This window comes from Talpa occidentalis, unplaced genomic scaffold (genome assembly GCF_014898055.3).
Source record: "Talpa occidentalis isolate TD23 unplaced genomic scaffold, MPIMG_talOcc4v2.1 talOcc4.13, whole genome shotgun sequence".
NCBI lineage: Eukaryota > Metazoa > Chordata > Mammalia > Eulipotyphla > Talpidae > Talpa > Talpa occidentalis.
This window is the reverse complement of record NW_023601322.1, coordinates 45,351,456-45,374,817: the sequence shown is the minus strand read 5'-3', so window position 1 is coordinate 45,374,817 and position 23,362 is coordinate 45,351,456. Positions and strand designations below refer to the sequence as shown.

The window sequence follows — 23,362 nt, the reverse complement described above, 5'->3', positions numbered from 1 at the left end:
AATATTTTCCAGATTATTTTAAACAATCATGTAAATTTAAGTTAATTTTCTCTGCCCAGTAGAACAAAAATGTATCTTGATTTTATCAGAATTATATTTAGCTGCATGTTAATGCATTGAATAAATTTTATTATAATCCTATATGTGCTATAAATGAAAAATAGTTTGATAAAACTTCTGTAACAGCTTTAAATTATGTTATATAACATTTGAAGCATGCAAACAAATACATGTGGTATAGGTACATTGAGAAGACTAAAAATAAAATGAAGAATTGCAAACCTATCACACACTTAACAATTAGCATGTCACCAGCACTGTGTTAATTAGCTGTGCCCTCTGTTTAAAATGCATTCCTTATCTTCTCTTGGGAGTTAGCACAAGAGCAGAGTGAAGGGGGCTGTGCTGGGGAGGCAGTCTGATCTGCAATGGGCACATAAGGAAGCTGAGGACCACAGACAGATTGGCTCCTTGAAGTTACTCGCTCAGATCAGATGTTGCCCTCTTCTCTGGTCTTCCTCTACTTGGCACTGGGCATAAAGCACCGACCAGGGGCAGAGCCCACAGGCAAGAAACACAGCTCTATTAATGCGTGTACGCATGTGGCTTGGCCCAGTTACTTTGTTGATGATACTCAAAACCCAGCCCAAGGATTGGACAGATCCTTAAAATGAGAAAAATAAGGACAAGCAAGTGACTTTTAGGTAAATTTTTTAATTTACCTAATATAATATATTTATAAAAATATTCCTAATAATATTTTTTAGAACATCACAAGTTATCCTGTCTATATTTTTAAGAAATTATGGTAATTTATATTTTTTTTATATTCTTCATTTATGCCTTCTCCCCTCCCAGATTTGTTTTTAAGAATATGGATTCAAGAAATTCAAGGCTCCAAGAAATTTGAAAATGTTAAATTCTTTGACTTTTCATTCTCTGGTCTAGGTTGGTGATAGTAAGTGCTAACCTTGTAGGGTTATTGTAAGGATTCATACACTACAGGAACTCTCATTCCTGGGTAATCATGCCCATTGTTTTGAATTTTAATTTTAATTTTGAAGTGATAACCACACTTCTTAACCATCTCCATTGTTCATTAAAGAACACCTCCCGAGCCCTTCCTGTCACCTCCCAAATGTGTTTATGTGAACATGTCACACTTGGAAGTCCCCTGGTTAAAGATGCACTGTGCAAGAACCTTTGCTCGTTTCTTCGTTCCAAGCTTCATAATCTGTGTTTGAGGATATTGTGGGTTTTGTATAGGAAAGAAATGTCATCTGTATGCAAGAACAATTGTCTGCCCTCACTTAGCAATTTTATGTACACCATAATCCTTCCATCTTAGAGTTAATTGCATGGTAAGATTTTATTTCCCACTCTCTCTTGATGCTGGCAGTCGGACCAGGAGGAAGATGCAGAGCTCAAGGCACAGGTAGAAAATTAAAAATAAAACAAAAACAAAATCCAGTGTGTGATAAGTCATTGTGTGTCTCTGGTGTTCAGATCTTCCAGCATGCTCTGTAGCCAGTGCCGTGATGTTGTTGCAGTGTAGACGATGGCATTGTTCAGTGACTACCATGTTCTTTACCTTTCCCTTTCTTCTCCACTTTTTTCAGAATAGTCTGATTAAGCGAATAAAGGGTGAAAATGTGTATGTCAAACATAGTAATCTTATGTTAGAGGTTGGTATTGGTATATACCAGTGCATGTTTGTGTGTTGGTTTCTTTTTAGTGCCTTACCTGTGGGCTCGAACTATGATGCATGAACCGTGTGTTTCAGCTGTGATAAGTGGATGACTTCTTAGCTTACTCTAACTCCTTACACTCTCCTAGCTATAGATCCCCTTTTCTGTGTGTGTTTTTATTTCAGTTCTCTTTGGTTATGTGTAAATTACACTCTACAGTTTACCTTTTAAAGCTCCTTTGATTTCTATGCTTGCCTGAACTAGATATTTTACTTCTCTTTTCCTTGAAAGATCACATTTTCACCAGAGTGTTTGTGATAGTGTCATGAGCTCTGATCATAGTTCTTTGACTACTAAAAAAAAAAAATTACTTTGAAAAAGAGCAGAAAGGAAAACATGTAAAATGTTGACTGTTGGATTCTTTATATTCCTGAATATAGGAGCTAGATAAAACTCAAGATGACCTGATGAAACATCAAACCAACATTAGTGAGCTGAAAAGAACCTTTTTAGAAACCTCCACAGACACTGCCATCACGAATGAATGGGAAAAGAGGCTTTCTACCTCCCCGGTGCGACTAGCTGCCAGGCAGGAGGACGCTCCCATGATTGAGCCACTTGTACCTGAAGAGGTCGGTATTCAGGCTATAGGTTGCAATTGTCTTCTCTCCATTAGCCTAACTGCTCTCCAGAGTCTGGAACCAGGAGAAGTATTTGGCAAACTTCTAAGCGGAGAATCGCACCCCTTGCTCCTATAACCTAAACTAACGTGCTCAGGGCTGCAAGGGAAAGCTGCCAACTAAAACAATTAGGTAGCTGACTAATTGCATGAGATGCAGCTTAGAGTGACAAGGAAGCACGGGGAGGCTCTTGAGCAGACCAGCTTATACCTAGATTTCACAGCTGGGAGAAAATGAGATACTATCTTAATGAACTGACACTTTTTCTGAATATACTTTATTCTTCTACATGAAGGAATGCCTAGAAAATTCATAAATGTTTCTCATTAATTGCATGAAGCCTATTGAAATTGGCTAAATGGTGGTCTGAAGTTAATAGCATTTTGGATACATTTTACTGTGAGACTACTACACCAGGCTTTTACTGGTTATAGTCAGTGTTGTATTTATAACTAATTATTTAAATTTATAACTGCTAATATTTAACTGATTTATAAACAGTTTTTAGTTTATTTTTAATAGGGAAAGTAGAGACCAAAATATCTTTTCTAAGTATTAATCATATAAGACAGTTCTCTTTAAATGTACCCCCAGAAAGAATATTCAGCTGGTGTTGCTTCAGGGCTCTCATTGTGTGGGACCCACAAATGGTGGTGGTACTAATCTGACTGTCAACTATTAGATACCATCTCACTTTATCTTTCAAAAGTAGTAATTCTTTAAAACTTCATTTTTCTAGCATCATGTTGATTAACTTTTTTTCTTGTCCATACTCCTTTATTATGAGATATTTATCCAGGAAGCAGAGACAGAACAGAAAAAATTGAAAATTTAGACCTATGGGAGAAAAATCCTTTAAACAGTAATCTCTGCATAACATGTAGGTCTTTGCAGTGCAAACAGAATAGAATTACACTCATTTTGATCATTTTCTAGTCTTCCTTTGAAAGTTGTGTATCAATTCCAATCCAGTTCCAATCCCAGCTTAAAAAAAAAAAAGTATATATTCATTTGATTTACTTTGAAAAAGGTCCTTATTTCAAAGTAAATAGAAAAGTACTATGGCTAAAATATTCCTATACCATTAAGCGCCAGTTTCAATCAGCTTCCTTGAACTCCCAGAGACAAAAATTTTACATTCAGATGATTTAAATTTGTAGTCCTTGCATTTTAAGAGTAAACTTGCTACCCAAGACTACTATGTCAGTTGTATCACCATATAGATAAGCTTTGTTGTAATTGTTCAAGTTTGGCTGGCCCCAATCCACCATCTCTGTTAGAAAAAGTAAGAACATGCTGGCTCTGAGGATGTCAGACATTGGATTAAGTTACAAAATCAAAATAAATAACCACACTAAACAAAAAAGCCAAGCCTCTCCACCCATGCTGGTATTTGGGAAAATGATAGGTAGTAGCCACTTTGAATGGGAGTTTAGGTAAATAACTTAGAGAAGTTAAAGGGTGACCCTAATAATTAAGAAACTTTAAGAGTCTCACTATTAGATTAGTAAAAGAAAAGATTTTTTTTTTTCACTTCCTATGCAATTAGCAGCAACATGGATGGCACTGGAAGGGATCATGCTCAGCGAAATAAGCCAGAAAGAAAAAGAAAAATACCAGATGGTCTCACTCATAGCAGGAATCTAGAAAACTTAAATAAGGGACCAGGAAAAAGAATAACTATAAGAAAGTAAAAATCAAAATCAACAAACAACTATGAACCAGAGACACTCTATGGGGGGTGGGGGGCGGGGAGGGGAGGAATTGGGGTCAAAATAAGGGGGTTGCAATTGTATGGGGAATATAAAAATAAAATTTATAAAAAAAAAAAAAAGCATTTGAAGTATCATTAAAAAAAAAATCTTCCTAGAGAATGACATTGATGAAGGCAAAGAACATTAATAACTTGAAGAGGTGCTACTTTAAATATACCAAAACTTCCCTGTGTATTAATGCCCTTTCTTAGTATAGAAAAGATGCAATGAGCCCAAGAGAGGATTTTTTTTAAATGATTTAAGGATGGAAAAGTTATCCATAGTGAGCAAAGCAGTTTGGTTTTTTAGACTGGTGAAGACCAAAACTGGCTTAGTAATTGCATTCAAGGTTCTGCTGAGCTGTTAAGCAGATACTGAACCTCTGAGCTCCCTCATCACCATAAAAAAGGAAGTTGTAGAAAGAGCTTGGCTGCATATTCTTGAAAAACAAGACTGATTAACCCTAGTTATCCAAGAAGCCTGCATAAGGAGTTTCAAGTCCCAGGGGAAGAGGGTCCCCTTTGGGTCATCAGGACCCCGCCAGCTCCATTCAGCCTCCTGGTTGAGCAGCGTGACCTCTGGGCTCCTCCCCATGCTTTTCCAGGACCATTGATGACATCCAAGTGTATACTCCATTTGAGAGCCCTGGAGATAGCCCAAAAACACCCCAGAAAGTTCTTAATGAAGCTTTTTAGTTTTTGCCAATTTATTTATTTAAAGAAGATTTGCGATTTGTTTTAAGAAAAGCGAAAAGCACAAAACACAATTTTATCTTCCCATCTAGACATATACAAAGCATATAGTAAGCTTAGCCAAAAGATTATTTTTTTGTAGGGGAAATATTTTTGGAATCAAATCAGTTTCTAATTTGATATCATTCTAGTATTTAATATGACCCACTTTAAATTCATTAAGCCATAACTGGAAAGTTTAGAAAGATACCTATATTTTAAAGGAAGCATTTAATTTCTTAAATGATTTAAAATATCACATTAAAATATTAATGTTTTATTAATAAATATTAATATTATATTATATATTAATAATTTTATATTCAATATTAATATGATTTAATATTAATAAAATGTTACATATAAAATGTTACATTTAAAATATTACATTAAGTAATATTGTTCCTATAAGAATGGTGAGGGAACTTAAATTTGGTGTCCAAGCTCATGATCCCAAGCTTAGATGGATTTTATTTTTAATCACAGTAATAAAACAATGTGTTTTCAAATCTGTTTTTTTTAAAGATTTATTTATGCATACAAAAACTGGGGTGCAGGCCAGAGGTATTAGGATGAGAGGATTCACCAGAGAGAGTGGGGAGCCGAACAGGCAGATTGACTGAAATATACTGCTGAGGGGAGCAGCGGGCGAGACAGGCAAGGTCTGCTATGCCATGTGGGTAGCTCCCTAGCCAGCTGAGGATTGAACTTGTGCTGCAGAGGCTGAGGATAGCTTCACAGTACTGTGCTTAACCCCTTGTGCCACCAGGGAGGCCCTCAAATCTAGTTTAAAAACTGTCCTCTGACATAATATGAGACTATTTTTCTTTATCTATGGTATTTTAATCCTAAATAAATGTATTTCTATAAAATGCTACCAACTTAGGAAAAACTAGAAGAAAGGAGTTAGAAATATATAAAATGAGCTAGTAATGGTGATTATATTCTAAGAATATAACATGTTTACTGTAAAATGGGAATTTAAAATTTCAGGTATTTGAGTTAATAACGGATAGTAAAAGAATGCCCCAAAGCAGCAAATAATATCAAACCCTCATTAACTTTGGAAAATAGACAAGCCCACATAAAAGGCCCAACAGATATAGGGAGAGTACACAAATATTTCCCTTGAGGTTTTTTTAATGATGTACCTAGATCTAGTTCATATTTGAGGACTGTTCCTTAATAGTTACTTGAATACTAAAAATGTATAAATCCCTACCAAAATGCAATACCATTCGTACTTACATGTTGCCAATATTGTCTTCTTTTTTAATGCAGCTGGTAGTTGTTTAAGTATGTAACACAGTACATTTGATAGTCATTATTCATAGATTTCATATCTGCAAATTCGCCAACTCTACAGTTTATTTGTAACCCTAAAATCAATATTCATAGCACTTTCACAGACAGGTGCATAGTGATGAAAAATTTGAATGACTCAGTGAATGTTTACATTCCCAGCTGAGGTCTAGCAAAAAGGCACTGTGCCTTCTTATTTCTAACCTTATACTGTAAACAGATGTCCTTTTCATGATCTATTTAGTGTCAGGTTTAGGCTTTTTGTATGTGTTTGTTGTAGATTTTCTATTTAAAATGATCCCTAAATGTGGTGCCAACATATTGTCTCGTGTTTCTAATCACACAGTCATAAGACTGAGCCTCACTAGAAAATACAAGTGTTAGATAAACTACTATTCATGAATGAGTTATAATGCTGTTGGCTGTTGTGGGGTCAGTATTAATGAATCAACAATGTATACTGAATAAGAGATCTTTAAAGAGAAACTGCATATAAAACAAGGTTATATATCAATCAGTTGTTGAGAATTTCAGTACCAGAAGCTTGCAGGGCCTGCCCTGGCATATCCCCTCGGGGTGATGTCTCTGTATTCACTAATTCATTGTTCACAATGACTTACAGGACAAACTTCCATGAATAACTACAATGGACTTTGTGATTTGCCTGCTTTATGATCCAGCTTTACTTTTCCTAGTCAGGCCTTAGATGGGCCTCAACTTGGGCAAAAACTTTATCTACTTATTAAAGGGAGGATTTTCTCACTCTCTGAAATTTGATTTCTGCGACATGCCAGCCAGACCTTAGGGTGCTACTCGAGGTGCATATGAAAGTCACTTAAAGGAAAGTTTTAAAATATTGATGCCTGGGTTCTACATCAGAGTCTGACCTAGTTAGTCTGGTTCATACTTCACCCATTACTGTTATCTCAAAGTTCTCCATGTAATTCTAATGTACAACCCAGTTTAAGAATCCCTGGCCCAGGCAAAAATGAGGGCCACACTTCTAGAGACACCCTTAATCACCCAAGAATGAGTGCCCCTCTGTGAATTTTGCTTTCCAGTAGGGCCTTGTTTCACAGTTAGGCGATAGAGATGAATGTTTACTTAACTAAAGGAAGATGGTTGGGGTGCATATCTGACTATATTCTAAGCCATCCTAAAAGTAAATGTTTCAGTAAAATCATTTTTCTTCATCAGTACCTCTTCACTTTTCTTTAGCAGAACTAGCTAGATTGAGGTTGACCATACTTAGAATTCAGTTTTAATATCTGTCCCCTAATGTTACCCTTTTTTGTTATTGGTCATGAATCAGCTGAATGCAGACAGTGATATATTCATTACAGACACAGACATTTTTGAGATTAGTTGATACCAGATAACAGGATATGCTGAAACTGTTTCCACCTTAGGAATAATATTTACTCAGTGATTATAATTAGAGACCTTAGCAGTGTTATACTGCAAAGTGCCTATAATTTGGCCCTTTCTATCCTATGTTTTATTCACTATCGATCATCTATTTATTAAGAGACTATCCTTGAAGGTCTTTTTTTAAGGAAAGAAAAAAATTCACTTTTAATGACTTCACATTGTACATTTTATCTTTTCTACTACTCCTCCTCCCAAACCAGGCAGGGCAGGGATTTTTTTTTTCCCTTTCAAAAATGTCTAATTTATCTTAATTAAGAAGCAGCCTTGAGAATGATGCTATCAAAATCCATCAGTCCTTCAGGAGAATATTCCAGATGTTCCCCTAAAACCTCTAGGCAGGCAAATGATTAAATGTCGTACTGATAGATTTTAAATAGCTCTCATAAAATAGGATTTATTTTAAAAGCTGCATTCATCTAGAAACTGAATTTTCTGTTATTTCTTAGATTACATTTCCAAAGTAGGATTTCTATGCCTAGTCTATGGAGCCCTGTGCTGTGTGAAAACACAGTTAATGTAACTAAGTAATACCTCTTGAAGTATGTCTGTTTAATACTAAAGTAAGCAGGAAAAAGTAAATAAAAAGAAAAATCTCATTTGTAACACAGCATATTCAATATTGTATATGTTAAAGGAAAGCTTGGCTTGATATACTTAATTTTTCACCAAGAAATTTGAAATTGACTTTTAAAAATTATTCGCCATGTTATAAAAGTCAAATAGAGCTGCAACCATGAACAATAAAGAAGTCTATAGGTATAATTTGGATGTATGAGAAGTGATGGCTAGTGCAGTAACCCAACTGCATTTGTTTACTCCTTATATAATCAATCATTTGTCAGAAATAGAAGTGAGCATTTATTCTTAACATATTATTATTCCCTTATCTGAATATATTCTTTTAAAACCCACTTTTATAGTGTTGTAGATGACTAGCATATAGACAGTCATATGCCAAGAAACTTTTATACATCCTGTTTGGAGAAACAAAAAATTGTTGAGTCATGTGAACACCAGAATTTCAGAAAAAATTCAGTTACTCTTTGGAAATAATGATTAAACTTTGAGATGACTTCAGACCATTTTTCAAATTAATAAACAATAATTTACTTCTTCAGAAAAAATTGACTACTATGAGTATATATGTAACATAACAAAAGAACTCTCATCCTAACTTGCCTTTTTGGAAACTGTCTACTTCCTCTTCTCCAACCCATCCCCCCCTTTATTCAAACAGACCAAAGAAGAAAGAGAGATTTCTGAAAAGGTTATATTTTTGCAGCAAGGAAGCTCTCCATTGCTTGAGTCTCAGGTAAAAAACAAATATAGAGGAATTTTCCAAGTGAGGATGCTCTTCAGATTTCAGTGTCATTAAAATGTGTTTAGTTTTTATTTTCTCTTAAAACTTAACCTTGTTTAAAATTAAGGTAGGTATACCATTTTTGCTTAGATTCTGGGAAGGGGGACAAGGAATTTTTTTACTATTTTCATTACTATTTACTGTTTCTATTACACTATACCATATTTCTCTCTGGCTCTTGCTCCTCGGTGATTATGTCTGTGTGTTGTCATTAAGGCATTATGACTATCTAATAATATTGTTGGAACTCTTTACTATCTGTTTTACTTAAAGAGTGAATACTAATTTAGATGATCTTGATTGGTTGTGAAAGTTCTGAACTTTTGTTGGTTTTCCTACTAGCCGAGTATGATAAAGAAAATGCAGGAAGGAGACTCTGCGGGCTCTGAGGTTACCTCTCGTCAAATAATTTTCCAGAAAACTGTCCCATCGACCTTAGAGGTTATTTTTTCCATTCTTTTCATTTAACCTGCAACCGGCATATAGATTAATGTGTAATTCTGTTTCTCAAGATCCACATATTTATAGATTCGAGTTTTCAGGCTACAGTAATTATGAAAGTAGAAAACATTTTAGTTTAAAATGTGAACCAAGGTGCTCATCTGATTTAGTGTCTCTTCCTGCTGTAACCTGTTAAACTAGTCAACTGCCTGGTCACATTCAGTGAGGTTTCCCAAATACAAAGTTTCTGAAGTTTAGTTTCTTCTGCCTTGTTGCAACTAACACTAAAGAAAGTGACAAAGAAACTCCCGAGGCAACTGCACTTCTGTTATAAAAGAGATTGGAACACTGTGGAGACCAGTATGCCCTATTCTTAAGAAGCGCAAACAAGTCCCCACTGTGGGGAATATTTCATTACAATGCCTTAAAACAGATGCACTCAATATTTATTGGATGATAAGAGCTATAGTGGATTTGCTCTCCTGTACTACAAAAGTATAATTTGCAAACATGGAAAATGATATTCACAAGAATTGTGGAATGCTAGCAAATTCTTTGTGCAAATAGCAGATATGAAGTATAGTATTAGACATGTCTCCTTGTGTCTACCCAAGTGATGCTAGATAACTTGGACAACTTAATGTTAATCTTGAAATATAAAATGGTCAGATGTTTACCATTTGATCAAATATATTTCCTGTGAAATTTACCACAGAAGTATGTTCCTATTTAAAGAAATCTGAAATTGAAGCTCTTCATGCAGACAGTATTCTAAGTTAAAAGTTAGAGTTCATTGATTTCAGATAACAGATTGCAGTCATGGTTTTTAGATAGGCATCCCAACCCTGTGCATTCACATCACAGACCTGGGTGGAGCTCTCGCCCTGGTTTTCTTAAAGGATGCTTGTTTTAGAATATGATACCATCGGAATTTCTAATTTAGCTTTTATATTTTAAATATAGGGCACAGAGGATTGGGTTATTGTAGACAAAATACCCACTGAGGTAGTTGATGGTGATTCAAAAATGACTGTGACTTACAAGGTGGTGACTGTGAGCAGTAGAACCGGTGACATCCCCACCGACCTGCTAAGAGCTGAGGCCATTGAAATGCAGAGCTTTGATGACCTGACCCGAGAAATGCAATCGAAGGAAGAAAACAAACACAAAATATACACTGTAGGAAGATCCTATGATACCGTATCTGGAAAAATTGTTACTATGACTGGAAAAGCTAAAGAGGGGGAGAAGGGAGTAGACTCCTCCACTGTGGAAGCTTTCCAGAAAATGGAGAGAGGACTGTCAGAACAGGGGAAGTTCATTCCTGTCATGTCAGAGTACGAGGTCCTGGAGGCCATACCTGATGAGAAGACCAGAAGAGGAGAGGCCCACACTCCAAAGCGGAAGGTGTCGGAGTGCCTGGCTCCCATAAAGGAGGCCGAGTCCCGACGCCAGAGTCCAGAAGACGACGACCTCAGGAAAGCGCATATGGTGGGCAGGGAGGCGACTTTCTTCACAGGCCTGGAGAGCCTACGGTTCAGCAAAACAGAGCACGCACTAGAGAATGAAGCCTTAAAAGTGGGGCCCTTTGGTCCCAGAAGGAAGAGTCTGTCTGAGTGGAGGTACTCCCAGGACCCAGCCCCCACCGTCGCCACTGCTCATTACGTTACCGAGTCGACCACTTCTCGAGTCGTGGTAACCAGTGCCTTTCATTTGGGCCGCCGTTTCAGATTCCAGCATGACATTTTTGAGGCAGTGCCCTTCCACCCTGAACCTTTCTGTTTCTCTTGCTGTTTGGCTTTGTGTTGAGAGCAGCCAGCCCTAGCTTTTTTAATTTTTTTCATGGTTAAATCAATACCTCAGTCGAACGTAAGCATTAAATTTTTCAGTTTTATTTCCAGCTCCCTGTTCCTGAGATCTGGTAGTGCTGCTGTGGCTTGCAATGACGGGGGAAAAATGATCGGCTTAAACCAGCACCACCCTAATCCTAACAACTCTCTGCTTTACCAAACAAGAGCTCATGGTCACCTCGATTTGCTATTTTATTTCCCATTCTTTTCTGTTTCCAAAGTCTGTATCTTAAGATTCCTTCGTCCCTCCTCCCTCTATCCTTTTCCACCTCCAATTATGTCTAACCAACTGTGAATGTGTGTGTGCTATGTATGTACCTGTCTCTGTACTTGACTCTCCATTTCTTTGTTCACTCAGACTAAACAGTCTACTGGTGAAAAACTCATGGATGGCTCTGAAATCTTCAGTTTATTAGAATCTGCGAGAAAACCAACAGAATTCATAGGAGGGGTTACTACTTCTTCTCAAAGTTGGGTTCAGGTGGTCAATTGCTTCCATCCTTGGTGTTCCTACTTGCCTTGCTGCTTTTTTTGCTATGCGTGTGTGTTTTGCATCTGAGTAGTTTTGCCTTAGACACCTCAAGGTGTCACATTATTATTATTTCCTTTGTGCCTGCTTGGATATATGTGTGTCATATACCTTTAGTTCCTTTTCAAGGACACACTTCATATATTCAAAGCCTTATCTGTTGAGAAATTTTAATAGCATATAATTTATGAAAGCATTTTCTTTCATCTGTTGGGTTGAAGAAAGCGGCCAAAGCCAATGTGAATGTGGTGCAATGCTTTGGTTTTTTGGTTTTGTTTTGTTTTAATTGCATGTTTCACTGCACTCTGTTTCTTTTGTGGATTTGCCAAAGTAGCACAGGTTCAAATGTATGGATGTGGCAGCAGGAATGGAAGCTGTTTACATATTCTATAAGTGTCTCTGGTTATATGCATTTGGCACTGGCTGTAGGCATCCTGGTACATTGCTTCTTTTTCTTTTTTTTTTTTTTCAAACTTTGGGTTATGGACAGTCACACTGACGCCACAATCTTCTCCCATGCAGAAAATAGAAAGCAAGACGGAGTCCAGCGAAATAGAAACCGAAACAACCCAGCAACCCCAGCCAGTTAGCGAGGAGAAGGTTGTGCAGGAAACTGTGTTGGTGGAAGAGAGACATGTAATGAATGTGCATGCAAGTGGGGATGCTTCTTACGCAGCAGGAGAGGACATGGAAGCTGCAGCACAGGCAGCATCTGCTGATGCTTCTAGTGTTAAAGGGAAGGAGGGCTCTGTTCTGACTGATGGGGCTAAAGAGGACAAAGGGGAGGTGGCCGATAAAGCTGTACTGAAGCAGGAAGAAATGGCCACTGCTTCCCGTAAGCCAGAGGAGGAGCAGAATGCAGCAAATCGCCTTTCTGAAACTTTGGAACAAAAACCTCATTTTGAGGTAACTAGTAGTTAATGTTATGTTTAGCACTAACGTAATACTGATACACAAGTCTTAGAATCTAGAGAAGTGTAAAGGTGGAGCTAAGTTTGATTCTCCACCTTTTTCAAGTGCAGTTTGTTTCTCCTTTTATTTCCTTCTTGCACGGCAGTGATGGGTCTCCATGCTGGTTTCCATTTGTGGCATCACATGCAGACATATGTAATGATGATTGATAATGTATAGTTCCAGGAAATGGTTTCTACGCTCGCTGTAATTACTGTAATTGGCAATAAACCTGGAGAATGCATGACTGGCCATGCATATAATCTTAACTATAAGAAGACTTGATAAATTTATTTCTGACGAGTGTCCTTCTGAAGAAGGACCAAAAGCCATTGCTTGCCTTGGCACAAATACCTGGACTTTATTCTTTCCCTCTGTTATTGAGATCTCTGAGTGATACAGGGAATTAATCTTATTTGTTCTTTTATGAGATGGGGAGGGGCTATGTAAAATTGTTTTTTCATTTTCAAAATGTTTTCCTTTACCTGGAACATTTCATATAAAATACACTCTGGGACTGGGGGAGACTGTTTGACGTATATTTATTGTGCGCCTCATTCCCCAGCTTACCTTCCATGTAATATGTAAACATTTGTTTCATACTAACCTGTGCTGATTTACATATATCAATCAAGAGGGGAGGGGGAAAAGCCGTGTTTGTATAAAACCGTGTTTGTATAAAGCCTATAACATTCTACTTACTTCCCACTGGTACAGTCATCAACTGTGAAGACAGAAACCATGAGTTTTGGCAGTGCTTCACCAGGAGGAGTAAAGCTAGATATTTCTACCAAGGAATTGCCTGTAGTTCACACAGAAACAAAAACCATCACATATGAATCATCACAGGTAAGAAGACATCTGCCAAGACCAGGGCCCAAGCATTTAACGTTTAACTCCATTAGTGATAGTGCATAACTGCATGATATTTAACTCTGTGGGGACTCAGAGAACACAGCAAACAGTCTTCATCAAAAGCAATGCAATTAGGGCCTCCCTGATGGCGCAAGGGGTTAAGCACAGCACTGGGAAACTATCCGAAGCCTCTGCAGCATGAGTTCAATCCCCAGTCAGCCATGGAGCTACCCACATGGTACAGCAGACCTCTCCTGTCTCTGTCTCGTCCACTGCTCCCCTCAGCAGTGTATGTCAGTAGATCTGCCTGTTCTGTTCTCCACTCTGCCTCTGGTGAATCCTCTCATCCCGCCGCACCTCTGGCCTGTACCCCAGTACTTGTATGCATAAATAAATATTTTTTTTATTTCAATGCAATTAATGTTAAATTTAAGAGCCCTCATGGAGTGGTAGGTGATTTAAGCAGATATTCATATATCAAAAAATGTAGAAAAGATACCCAGAAACCTGCTTCCCCAGCCATATATAAGGGACATACTAGCTCTGCCAGCCACTGCTCACGTGTCTAAAGTCCCTGTTTTCAGATGATGGTTAACTCTCACCCTTGTTTGTTTCTGTCTTTACTCATAGCAGCAACTCCCAGAGGCTGCTGCTTATGATTGTGGAAGATCAAAAAACCATCGTAATGCCCTTAACTAATGTAGCAGACATCTAAAGAGGTTAACACATTGGGGTGTGGTATCTATTCCTTTGCTTGCTCAGGTTGATCCTGGTGCTGATTTGGAGCCGGGCGTGCTAATGAGTGCACAGACGATCACATCCGAAACCACCAGCACAACCACTACCACCCACATCACCAAAGTACGTGAGCGCAAATGAATACAAGTTAATATTCAGAACTTCCAGTTTGGATTGCTCAAGCAGAGAGTTATCTGAATATCAGGATGCCCAAGTCGCTGCATTGGAAGCTTTCAGAACCACTGTATTTCTGCTGCATTTGCCCTCATGTTAGTTTCTGTGTAGGAAAGTACTTTCTGATACTCTTTGCCTAACACTTAACTTCTGCACTTGGCACATGGTAGGTGTTCCAAAAGCAACGGCCAGCCAAACGCAAGAGAGCCCACTCTACTCACTTCTGAAATTAACAATTTTTAGCAACTGCTGTAGATTCTGTTTCAGTTCTTAAAGAATGATGTTACTTAAAACTCTATCTAAATGTTCTCCTGTTTGCCCCCATTAAACAATGACTTTTTTCCTCCAGTTGGGCACATTAATAATGCTTGTTTATTCCTTTCAGACTGTGAAAGGAGGCATTTCAGAGACGAGAATTGAGAAGCGAATAGTCATCACAGGAGATGCGGACATTGACCATGACCAGGTAGTGTGTGATGCGTAAAGGCCCTGCAGAGACACAGGGACACAATTGTTGGCCCTCCCCTTCCCAATACTGTTCTCGTCCAGCATGTAATCTAAGCAATTTTCTGAATTTACTTTCCAATATGCAATGGACGATTCTTTTTTGCAACCATTGTACCTCATTTGTAAATTGTGTTTATAGATCTAGCTCATAAGACTTCACCTTGCTCTGATCATGCATGTTCCACCTCCTTTTTGTCTTTGTCCTTCTGTGATTTCCTGGGGATAGGCGCTGGCTCAGGCAATTAAAGAGGCCAAAGAGCAGCACCCTGACATGTCAGTGACCAAAGTAGTGGTCCATAAAGAGACTGAGATCACACCAGAAGATGGAGAGGATTGACCCAGGTAAGAGGCGGGGCTGACTCACTAGGCTTGGCCTGCTGGCATGTGCATGGGGCACTTCCTGTTCATCCTTCACAGGACTCCTCCCTTTCTTTTTTTCTCTCACTGGCATTTGCAAGGCTGGTTCCCAAGAGAATGAAGAATTGGTTTGGGGGTGCTAACATTTTTCAGGCTTGGAGGGTCTGTGCCTTTTGCATACTCTGCCAGTTAGACTATAAAGGAAAAGTGGAGTCTTTGCTTGCCCAGTCTTGCTGTTTTCCTTTGAATTCACATCCTGTACTCTTTGCATTCTCCAAATTTGAAAGATCAAATTGGAATTCACTTGCCATGTGGCCTCATCAGAACTAAAGCATTTTTATTCTGAAAGGTGCAATTGTGTGTTCTAAATACTAGGCAAATAAAATATACCCTTTTCTTTTGATGGCAGTTTTATCCCCATTGTAATTATTTTTGGTGATCGCTTGTTTATGCTTCTGTTTTGGTTTGGTTTTTAATTTGAAACATGAGCACCACCTTCATTTTGGATGTCTTATATTTTCTTTGGTGTGATTTCTTCCCTTTCGTGTAACATTATGTCTCCAGGGGAAGCAAAAATGCAGACTTGTGGTCCCGTGTTTTTCCAGATGATGCATGCATTTCCAGCTGCTGCTTGGCCGCATCATGAGCAGACAGCATTCTCTCTGTGTGCACAGACTTGTCACGCATACTAACCTGCCATGCAGTAACTCATGGGGCCCCAAGAGCTTTGAATGCTGAATGCAACAGATGAGCTACTTGCACACTTGGTTATAGAATAGAAGTCTCATAAGTTTTACATGTAGAAATGAAATAAGTACAATCTCTAACATTGATTTAGGAATGTAGATGAATGAGTGGAAGATAGAAAGCAAAAATAGATATTCTTCAAAGAGCTTCACTTGGGTGTTAGAGTTATTTAGGAGAAAGCCTACCAGTGACTTGCACTGGAATTTGAGTATCTTGTAAAAAGAGCATTTGCTAATACACAAGATACTTTTCATGTTACCTTGATCTGGGACGAACTCTCAGATGTTTTTGAATAAGTAACTGATCAAATCTCTTTCTACAGGAATAACTTAGCCTGCACATGAATCCAGTCATGCAAATCACTAAGAAAACCCGAGCCTATATGGAGTTCCCTCTTCTAACCCGACTGACTTGTATCTGCCGGTGGAAAATTTCAATCAGGAAGAACTGACCTTGACCATTAATAAAGACACTGGCAGAGAGATCTTCCCATAATAAAGCAATCCGAATCAGCATCACTAAACTGATATTGCATGAAGCAAAGATAAAATTATAAAAGAGCAACATTTTTAATTTTCACAAAGTGTCTAAGTTTTCAGCTATACCTGCACGTTCATAACCAACAATATAAACCGTGATCTCATGTAACACATAAACAAATTCATGCCTTTCATAGTTTATTATTATTAAAGTCTAAACAAAATTGCAATTTCTTAGGTGACAGATCTTTTGTTTACAGATAAATGAAGATTACCCTAAAATTCTAGAAGCTGTCTAGGTCTGATGTGTCAGGTTTATCCCAGATTAGATGTGCCAATAACCGAGTTTATTCAGTAAACAACTTGAATCTTGTACTTGTTTCATCTGGTTTTATTATTCTGACCCATGAACAGTAACGACTCTCTGATCTCTGGAAATATTTAATGCTTACAATCCTGCTTTGTGTATCTAATTTAATTTGTTAGAAGGTAGTACTTATTTTAGCAATTAATGTGATTTCTTCCATGTTGTCCACTTTGGTCTGTATTCAATCTGGAAACCTTCCCAGAATTACCTAACAAGTCCTAAATATGTCAATTGTCATTATTTTGGGAAGAAAATCTGTATTTTTGTTCGTTTGCAATATTATGAAATTTCACTCCAGAAAAACCTGTTGGGCTTCTGTTGCTTTGTTTTCTTTTTTTGTTTCTTGTATTTTTAAATGATTTTTCTTCTTTTACTTGAAAAAAAGTGTTTTATTTCCAAATCCGGTCCATATTTACAATCTAGTTCAGAGCCAAGCCTTAAACTGTACAGAATTTCCACTGTAATTAAACTATTTAGTGTTTAGTTATATATAGCCTTCAAAAAGTTATATTCTCCATTACACTGTCAATTGCATCACACAGCCCATGGTGAATGTATGTTTCTGCATAGCAAAATAAAAATGGTAAATGCATTTAAAACTCTAGTTCTCTCTGTGTAGTGATTCCAGCATTGCCTGTGTTTAGTCCACAGGTAACATTTGCATGACAGCAAAGAGCCCATTCATTTGCATCCCGGAGATAGCCTGTCTTTTCACAGATGTACAGATAAAGGTTGGATACAGTACAACAGTGTACAGAGCAGTCAGATATTAAAGATGGAGAACAAGATGTGTAAATATACCATGTTGGTTGCTTCCAAAGACATTAAAAATTACAACCAGTTATCAGAGTATTTTGTTTTCAAAATTTTGATTTTTTTTTTTTAACCAGAGGCTTTGCTATATGCCCAGTATTTCAGACCTCCCTGGTGGCTCAGGGGTTAAAGACAGGGCTATCAAACTACTGCCAGCCACTACAGCATGAGTTAGATCCCCTACTGGCCAGAGAGCTAACCCACATGGCGCAGCAGACCTCTCCTGTCTCGCCCGCTGCTCCCCTCAGCAGTGTATTTCAGTATACATCTGCCTGTTCTGCTCCCCACTCTGTTCTCTGTTGAATCCTCTCAACTCCTGCACCTCTAGCTTATACCTCAGTTCTTTTATGCATAAATAAATATTTTTTAAAAATAAAAATAAACCCAGTGTTTCTGGGTGTTTTTAATCTATTAAAGACACAGATCTGTCTCACACATCAGTTCCATAGCTGAGCAGATTGCACAGTGTGGCCAGGCTGTGTGTTCCCGGAACTCATCCACATCCTGCTTGCATGCCAGGGACCAAGAATAAGACTTTTGTTACTCACTACCATCCTACCACCTGAATGTACTACCTGGCATTTTCTGCTAAGTAATACATTATCTAACTTAGTGATTTAAAAAAAAAAAAAAAAAACTTTATTTTTTCAGAAAAATTGTTAGATCCGACTATATATCTTGGCTTTATTGGAGTCAAATTCTTATTCTTATCTCTGAAGAAGTTATCAGCTATCTTACTTTCAATATTAAGTATGACTTCTAGGAACTAAAGCTTCATTTCAATTGTGCTTGAGACAGTCAAAAATGCCTTTAGAAAATTTAACATTTTATTGATCGGAAAATGGTAAGTGGCCTCCCATGGATGCCTGTTCCTGATCTGCCGAGGGTGTTCTAACCATGTTCAGTGTTTTAAACCAAACCTAGTGTTTTCATGGTATCTCTGTTCTCATCAATGTTTATCCTCATAAAATTATACATTATAAAGGAAATTATACACTCTCAGCTTCATTTTCTTCTCTGTTATGGTCTTCAAAATCTTTCCAGCCTCTATCCACTGCTATGGGGGAACTTGAAAGACATCCCCAATATTTGGGTATTTGTGATAACAGTGTCCTGCTTCTGGTATCAAAATCTGTATCTGCATAAAAAGTGTGAAAAAAGCCTAAAAAGTTACTACAAAGTTAACAAAGCAACACATACTTACCATCTCAGTTTTTGTGTATCTCATGCCGATCATGGTTTTACTGGCCTTCTATGCAGCCACAGTAAAGGTGTCAGCTGGGGCTGAGGTCTCACTGAAGGGCTTGATTGGGGAAGGATCAACTTCCAGCCTCTATTTGCAAAATTCTTTTTCCCGAGTTGGATGATCCATGGCTGCTTGCTGCGTCAAAGCCAGCATCAGAGAAGGAGTCTAGAGTGTCTGCTGGCCAGACTGTCTTACATAATATAATAAAACCCAGGGTATGACTTCGCATCACCTTTCCCACTAGAAGCAAATCACAGATTCTGCTCAAGCATATACAAATTTAAAATTTATATTTGGAAATTAGTCAATTGCTATTTAGTATTCCCTAATCCAACAGTTATACAGCTGTTGGATAACATACACTTATTATGTTATTATGTATGTTAGTAATAACCTACACTTATTACTAAACTGTTAGGTGATCTCAGAATAACTTTTAGCTATTATTACTAATCTAGAAAAATGTAAGGTTGCTTTAGGTGTGAAAAAAACCCTAAATATTATACTTTCAGAAACTGAAGAATTCCACTTCAGTAACCTATTTGCCTCATAGAAAATAAATGCTTGTTTCTCAGTTTGTTCTAAGATTCAGGTCCAGGGTCATAAGAAATTAAGAAATTATGTTTCTCTTGGATGATCAGAAAAATAAACTGCAAACCTAAATGGATTAGGCAGTTCTAAGGTGTAGGGTGAGTGATTTTCAGACTTTTCTGCCCTCATGCCATTAGGATGGCCCTGCCTTGATGGGGCATCTGCATTTTGTTACATTGTTATATTTTTTACTTCTGTGGGCTGGGGCAGCAGCATTGAGATGTTCTCCAAGAGAAGCAGAGGCAGGAGAAAGAAGGCCAGAGAAGCCCACAGTGAAGACTTGCTGGGGGCTTGGAGGCCTACCGCTCTCCTGGCCCCCCCGCCCCCCTGCCTGCCCTGTACCTGGTTGCTGCACTACATGTAAAAGCTCAGTAAAATCCTGAGAAAGCCACTGAGGGCTCCAGGACTCCTCCTTTACCCTGTCTGTTCGAATCATAGATATCCTGCTCTGTGGCCTTCCTGCCCCTACATATGGTAATCACACAGGGATCTGCAGAAATATTAGCTAGGGAGTTGCCAAGCCTAAAAAAATGTACGTGATGTTTTCTTTGGAGTCTTAGAGGGAATTGTTAAATCCATAAAACAGCCTGCCTTCAGGTAATGTGCCCCCTGCATTCCACCTAGTGGACCATGAATGGAGCTTACTCTGCATTATGAGGTCTCACTTGTGTGGACACAACCTGCTTCCTCCTTAGAATGGTGATTAATGGATGGAACCCAAGTGATGCTGAGACATCCATTTACCAGCAAGAGAAATGAGGGCAACAGTAACAATTTGAGAATTCCATGCACTTTTCCTCTCCTGGAAGAATTTTTCTACTTCCTTTTACTCTATGTTCTTTTCAGATTTCCTAGTACTGTACCTGTGTACAGTGAGTTACATCATGCATTGTGTAGAAATGAAGCCCTTCACCCCACTTTTTTTTTTTAGCCGTTACCATAATCCCTTTCCTTAACCCTAACTTTAAAAAAATCAACATGGAATGTAAAATATGAACCGTAAAACATGGATCCAAAATTGCTTTTTTTTTTTTTTCAGTTCATTATTTTTTTTTTTATAGTTTAACTTTTTTATTTTTTTATTTATTTATTTTTTTAATATTAAATTTTATTTTTATATTCCCCCATACAATTGCAAACGCCCCATTCTGACCCCAATCCTTCCCCTCCCGCCCCCCACCCCCCAAAAAGTGTCTCTGGTTCATAGTTTTTTGTTGATTTTGATTTTCACTTTCTTATATTCATTTTCCTGGTCCCTTATTTAAGTTTTCTAGATTCCTGCTATGAGTGAGACCATCCGGTATTTTTCTTTTTCTTTTTGGCTTATTTCGCTGAGCATGATCCCTTCCAGCGCCATCCATGTTGCTGCAAATTGCATGTGTTTATCTTTTTTGAATGCTGAGTAATATTCCATGGTATATATGTACCACATCTTCTTGATCCAGGGTCATCATACCCTCCGTCAATTGCTTTTTTAAATCTTTCTCAGTACAAGAAATAAATTCCTTGGATTGACATGAGGGGAACTGCTGTTTCACTGGACATTTACTCATTAAGTAAAATTAGATTATTCCTTTTTTAAAAACTACATTTTTGGGACAGGCCATGTTGCATGTAAAATTGTGTTCTCAGAAATGAAATTTCATTTAGTCAAATGGTTTCTCATAGGAGTTGCTGAACTGTCACCCTGCTGCAGGGTAACAGAAAGAACTTACTACTCAAGTGTGGTCACTGACACACATGCACACTTGGGCAAACACAGAGCCTCTCATGTTTCTTTGAGATAAATACAGTCTTTTAAGAGATTGACCAGGTTATTGTATTGCATGCTTAGGGAAGGAACAGCTTGTCAGACAAAATAATGAGGGAGTTCTTAGAACACCTCAGGCAATAAGGAGGAGCCAAAATATTTTTTGACTGACTCAGTCTCCTTGAATAAAACTAAAATTTAAGCAATCCCTGAAGACAAGCAATAACAAAGAAAAGCAAATTTTAAAGCAGTGTAATTTTCCAGCAGTCAAAATATTTATTTTTAAAATTGATTTACCATTGGTTTCAGGAGTACAGCTTCATACCTCAATAAAAACATATCATACCCCACACACCATCAAAATCTTGGTTCTATTAACTGCTGAGAAATAACCCCCTTTATCAGTTCTTTCCAACCACCTCCTCCCCTTTTGGTGAACACTATTATTTTTTATCAGAGTCTAAGAATTGCAAAAATCTTTAATTCTAAATTTTGGTGAGGAGGTGTAGTGGCAGGATGAGCCACTGAGCAGGTTTCCTATGATCCGAGCACACAGGGTAAAGGAGAATCCTAGCGCCCTGGGTGGGTTTCTCAGGCTTTTATTAAGCTTTACATGTAGTGTGGCAAACAGGTAAACAGGTACATGGCAGGCAGGTGTCCCGGGGGGCCAGGAGGCCACTAGGCCTCCAAGCCTATCTTCACTCTAGGCTTCTTTCTCCCCTTCTCTCTCCTGCCTCTTCTCCTGCTTCTCTTGATGACTATCTCAATACGCCTCCCATGGCCCACAGAAGTAAATAAGATAGCTTATAACAATGTAACAAATGCAGGTGCCTCATCAGGCAGGGCAATCCTAATGGTGGGAGGGCAGAAAAGCCTGGAAAACATTTACCCTACAGGAGGCAAAGCAAAAGATCCACATCTGGGAATTTTTCCTAAATAATACACACAGAGAGACTCCCTGGTGGCCAAGGGGTTAAATCTCAGCAGTATCACCAAGATGGCCTGAGTTCAATCCCTGCCCAGGGAGCTACCCACATGGCACAGCAGACCTCTCCTGTCTCGCCCGCTGCTCCCCTCAGCAGTGTATTTCAGTCAGTCTGCCTGTTCTGTTCCTACTCTGTCTCTAGTGAATCCTCTCACCGCCCCACCCCACCCCCAGTCCTCTGGCCTACACTCCAGTTCTACAAAAAATTGAAAAATAAGGGGCCTCCCTGGAGGTGCAGGTGGTTGAACACAGCGCTGTGAAGCTGTCTGCAGCCTCTGCAGTGCCAGTTTGATCCCCACCAGCCGCGGAGATACCCACATGGTGTGGCAGACATACATGGTGTGTCTCGCCCACTGCTCCCCTCAGCAGTGTATTTCGGTCAGTCTACCTGTTTTGTTCCCCACTCTCTCTGGTGAATCCTCTCACCCCCCCATACCTTTGGCCTGTACCCCAGTTCTTGTATCAAAATAAATAAAACTTTAAAAAAAATTGAAAAATAAGATCATAAAAATAATACACATATGTATATTTGAATTAATGTATAAGGATGTTTAGAGCAGAGTTGCTCATAAAACTGAGATCTTTAAATAGGAAGTATTCAGCAAAGTGGGAAATTTATTACTAAATTATGGGATTCACAGAACATAGCATACTATGCAACCACCAAAAATGTATAGAATAATTATATGATGAAAGAAATAATCCTAATATTCTCAATGCAAAAGTGGATAAAAATGTACATTGTAATGTTAATTGATTAAAATGCCAGCCTATGCACTGAAATGCCTGGGTGGTGTGACAAGTGATATAGTGATTTTCTCTTTCAGAGGAGAACTTGTGATGTATTTTTTTTCTCTATGTTTTACTAGTTTTTTATTTTACTATTTTTTTGTAAAAAAAAATTTACAAATTTTTTTCAAATGTCTATATTAATTTTACATATTTGTTTAACAAAAAAAATGGTTTAAGAAGTAACACCAATTATTATATCTAGGAACTGAGAATAATGGAGAGTGAGAGATATGTAAATGAGAAA

At 38.1% G+C, this 23,362-nt stretch overlaps 1 protein-coding gene across 15 annotated transcripts in view; it reads left to right on the top strand.

Annotated features, from left to right (window-relative positions):
• EPB41L3 (erythrocyte membrane protein band 4.1 like 3) overlaps positions 1 to 17,785 on the top strand; it is a 189,345-nt gene extending 171,560 nt beyond the window's left edge. For 8 of the 15 annotated variants that reach the window (XM_037508798.2, XM_037508801.2, XM_037508797.2 and 5 more), the window contains 8 exons: positions 2,129 to 2,320; positions 8,824 to 8,898; positions 12,289 to 12,672; positions 13,435 to 13,566; positions 14,335 to 14,433; positions 14,870 to 14,950; positions 15,218 to 15,333; positions 16,418 to 17,552. In XM_037508798.2, coding sequence (XP_037364695.1) covers positions 2,129 to 2,320; positions 8,824 to 8,898; positions 12,289 to 12,672; positions 13,435 to 13,566; positions 14,335 to 14,433; positions 14,870 to 14,950; positions 15,218 to 15,328 — 1,074 coding nt within the window. In that variant the 3' untranslated portion in view covers positions 15,329 to 15,333; positions 16,418 to 17,552. Of the gene's footprint in view, positions 1 to 1,399; positions 1,436 to 2,128; positions 2,321 to 8,823; positions 8,899 to 11,595; positions 11,719 to 12,288; positions 12,673 to 13,434; positions 13,567 to 14,334; positions 14,434 to 14,869; positions 14,951 to 15,217; positions 15,334 to 16,417; positions 17,553 to 17,585 lie in introns of those variants that run through there. The other 7 variants (XM_037508810.2, XM_054694175.1, XM_037508804.2 and 4 more) reach the window with 7 other exon arrangements.
• Positions 17,786 to 23,362: the final 5,577 nt, after the last annotated feature.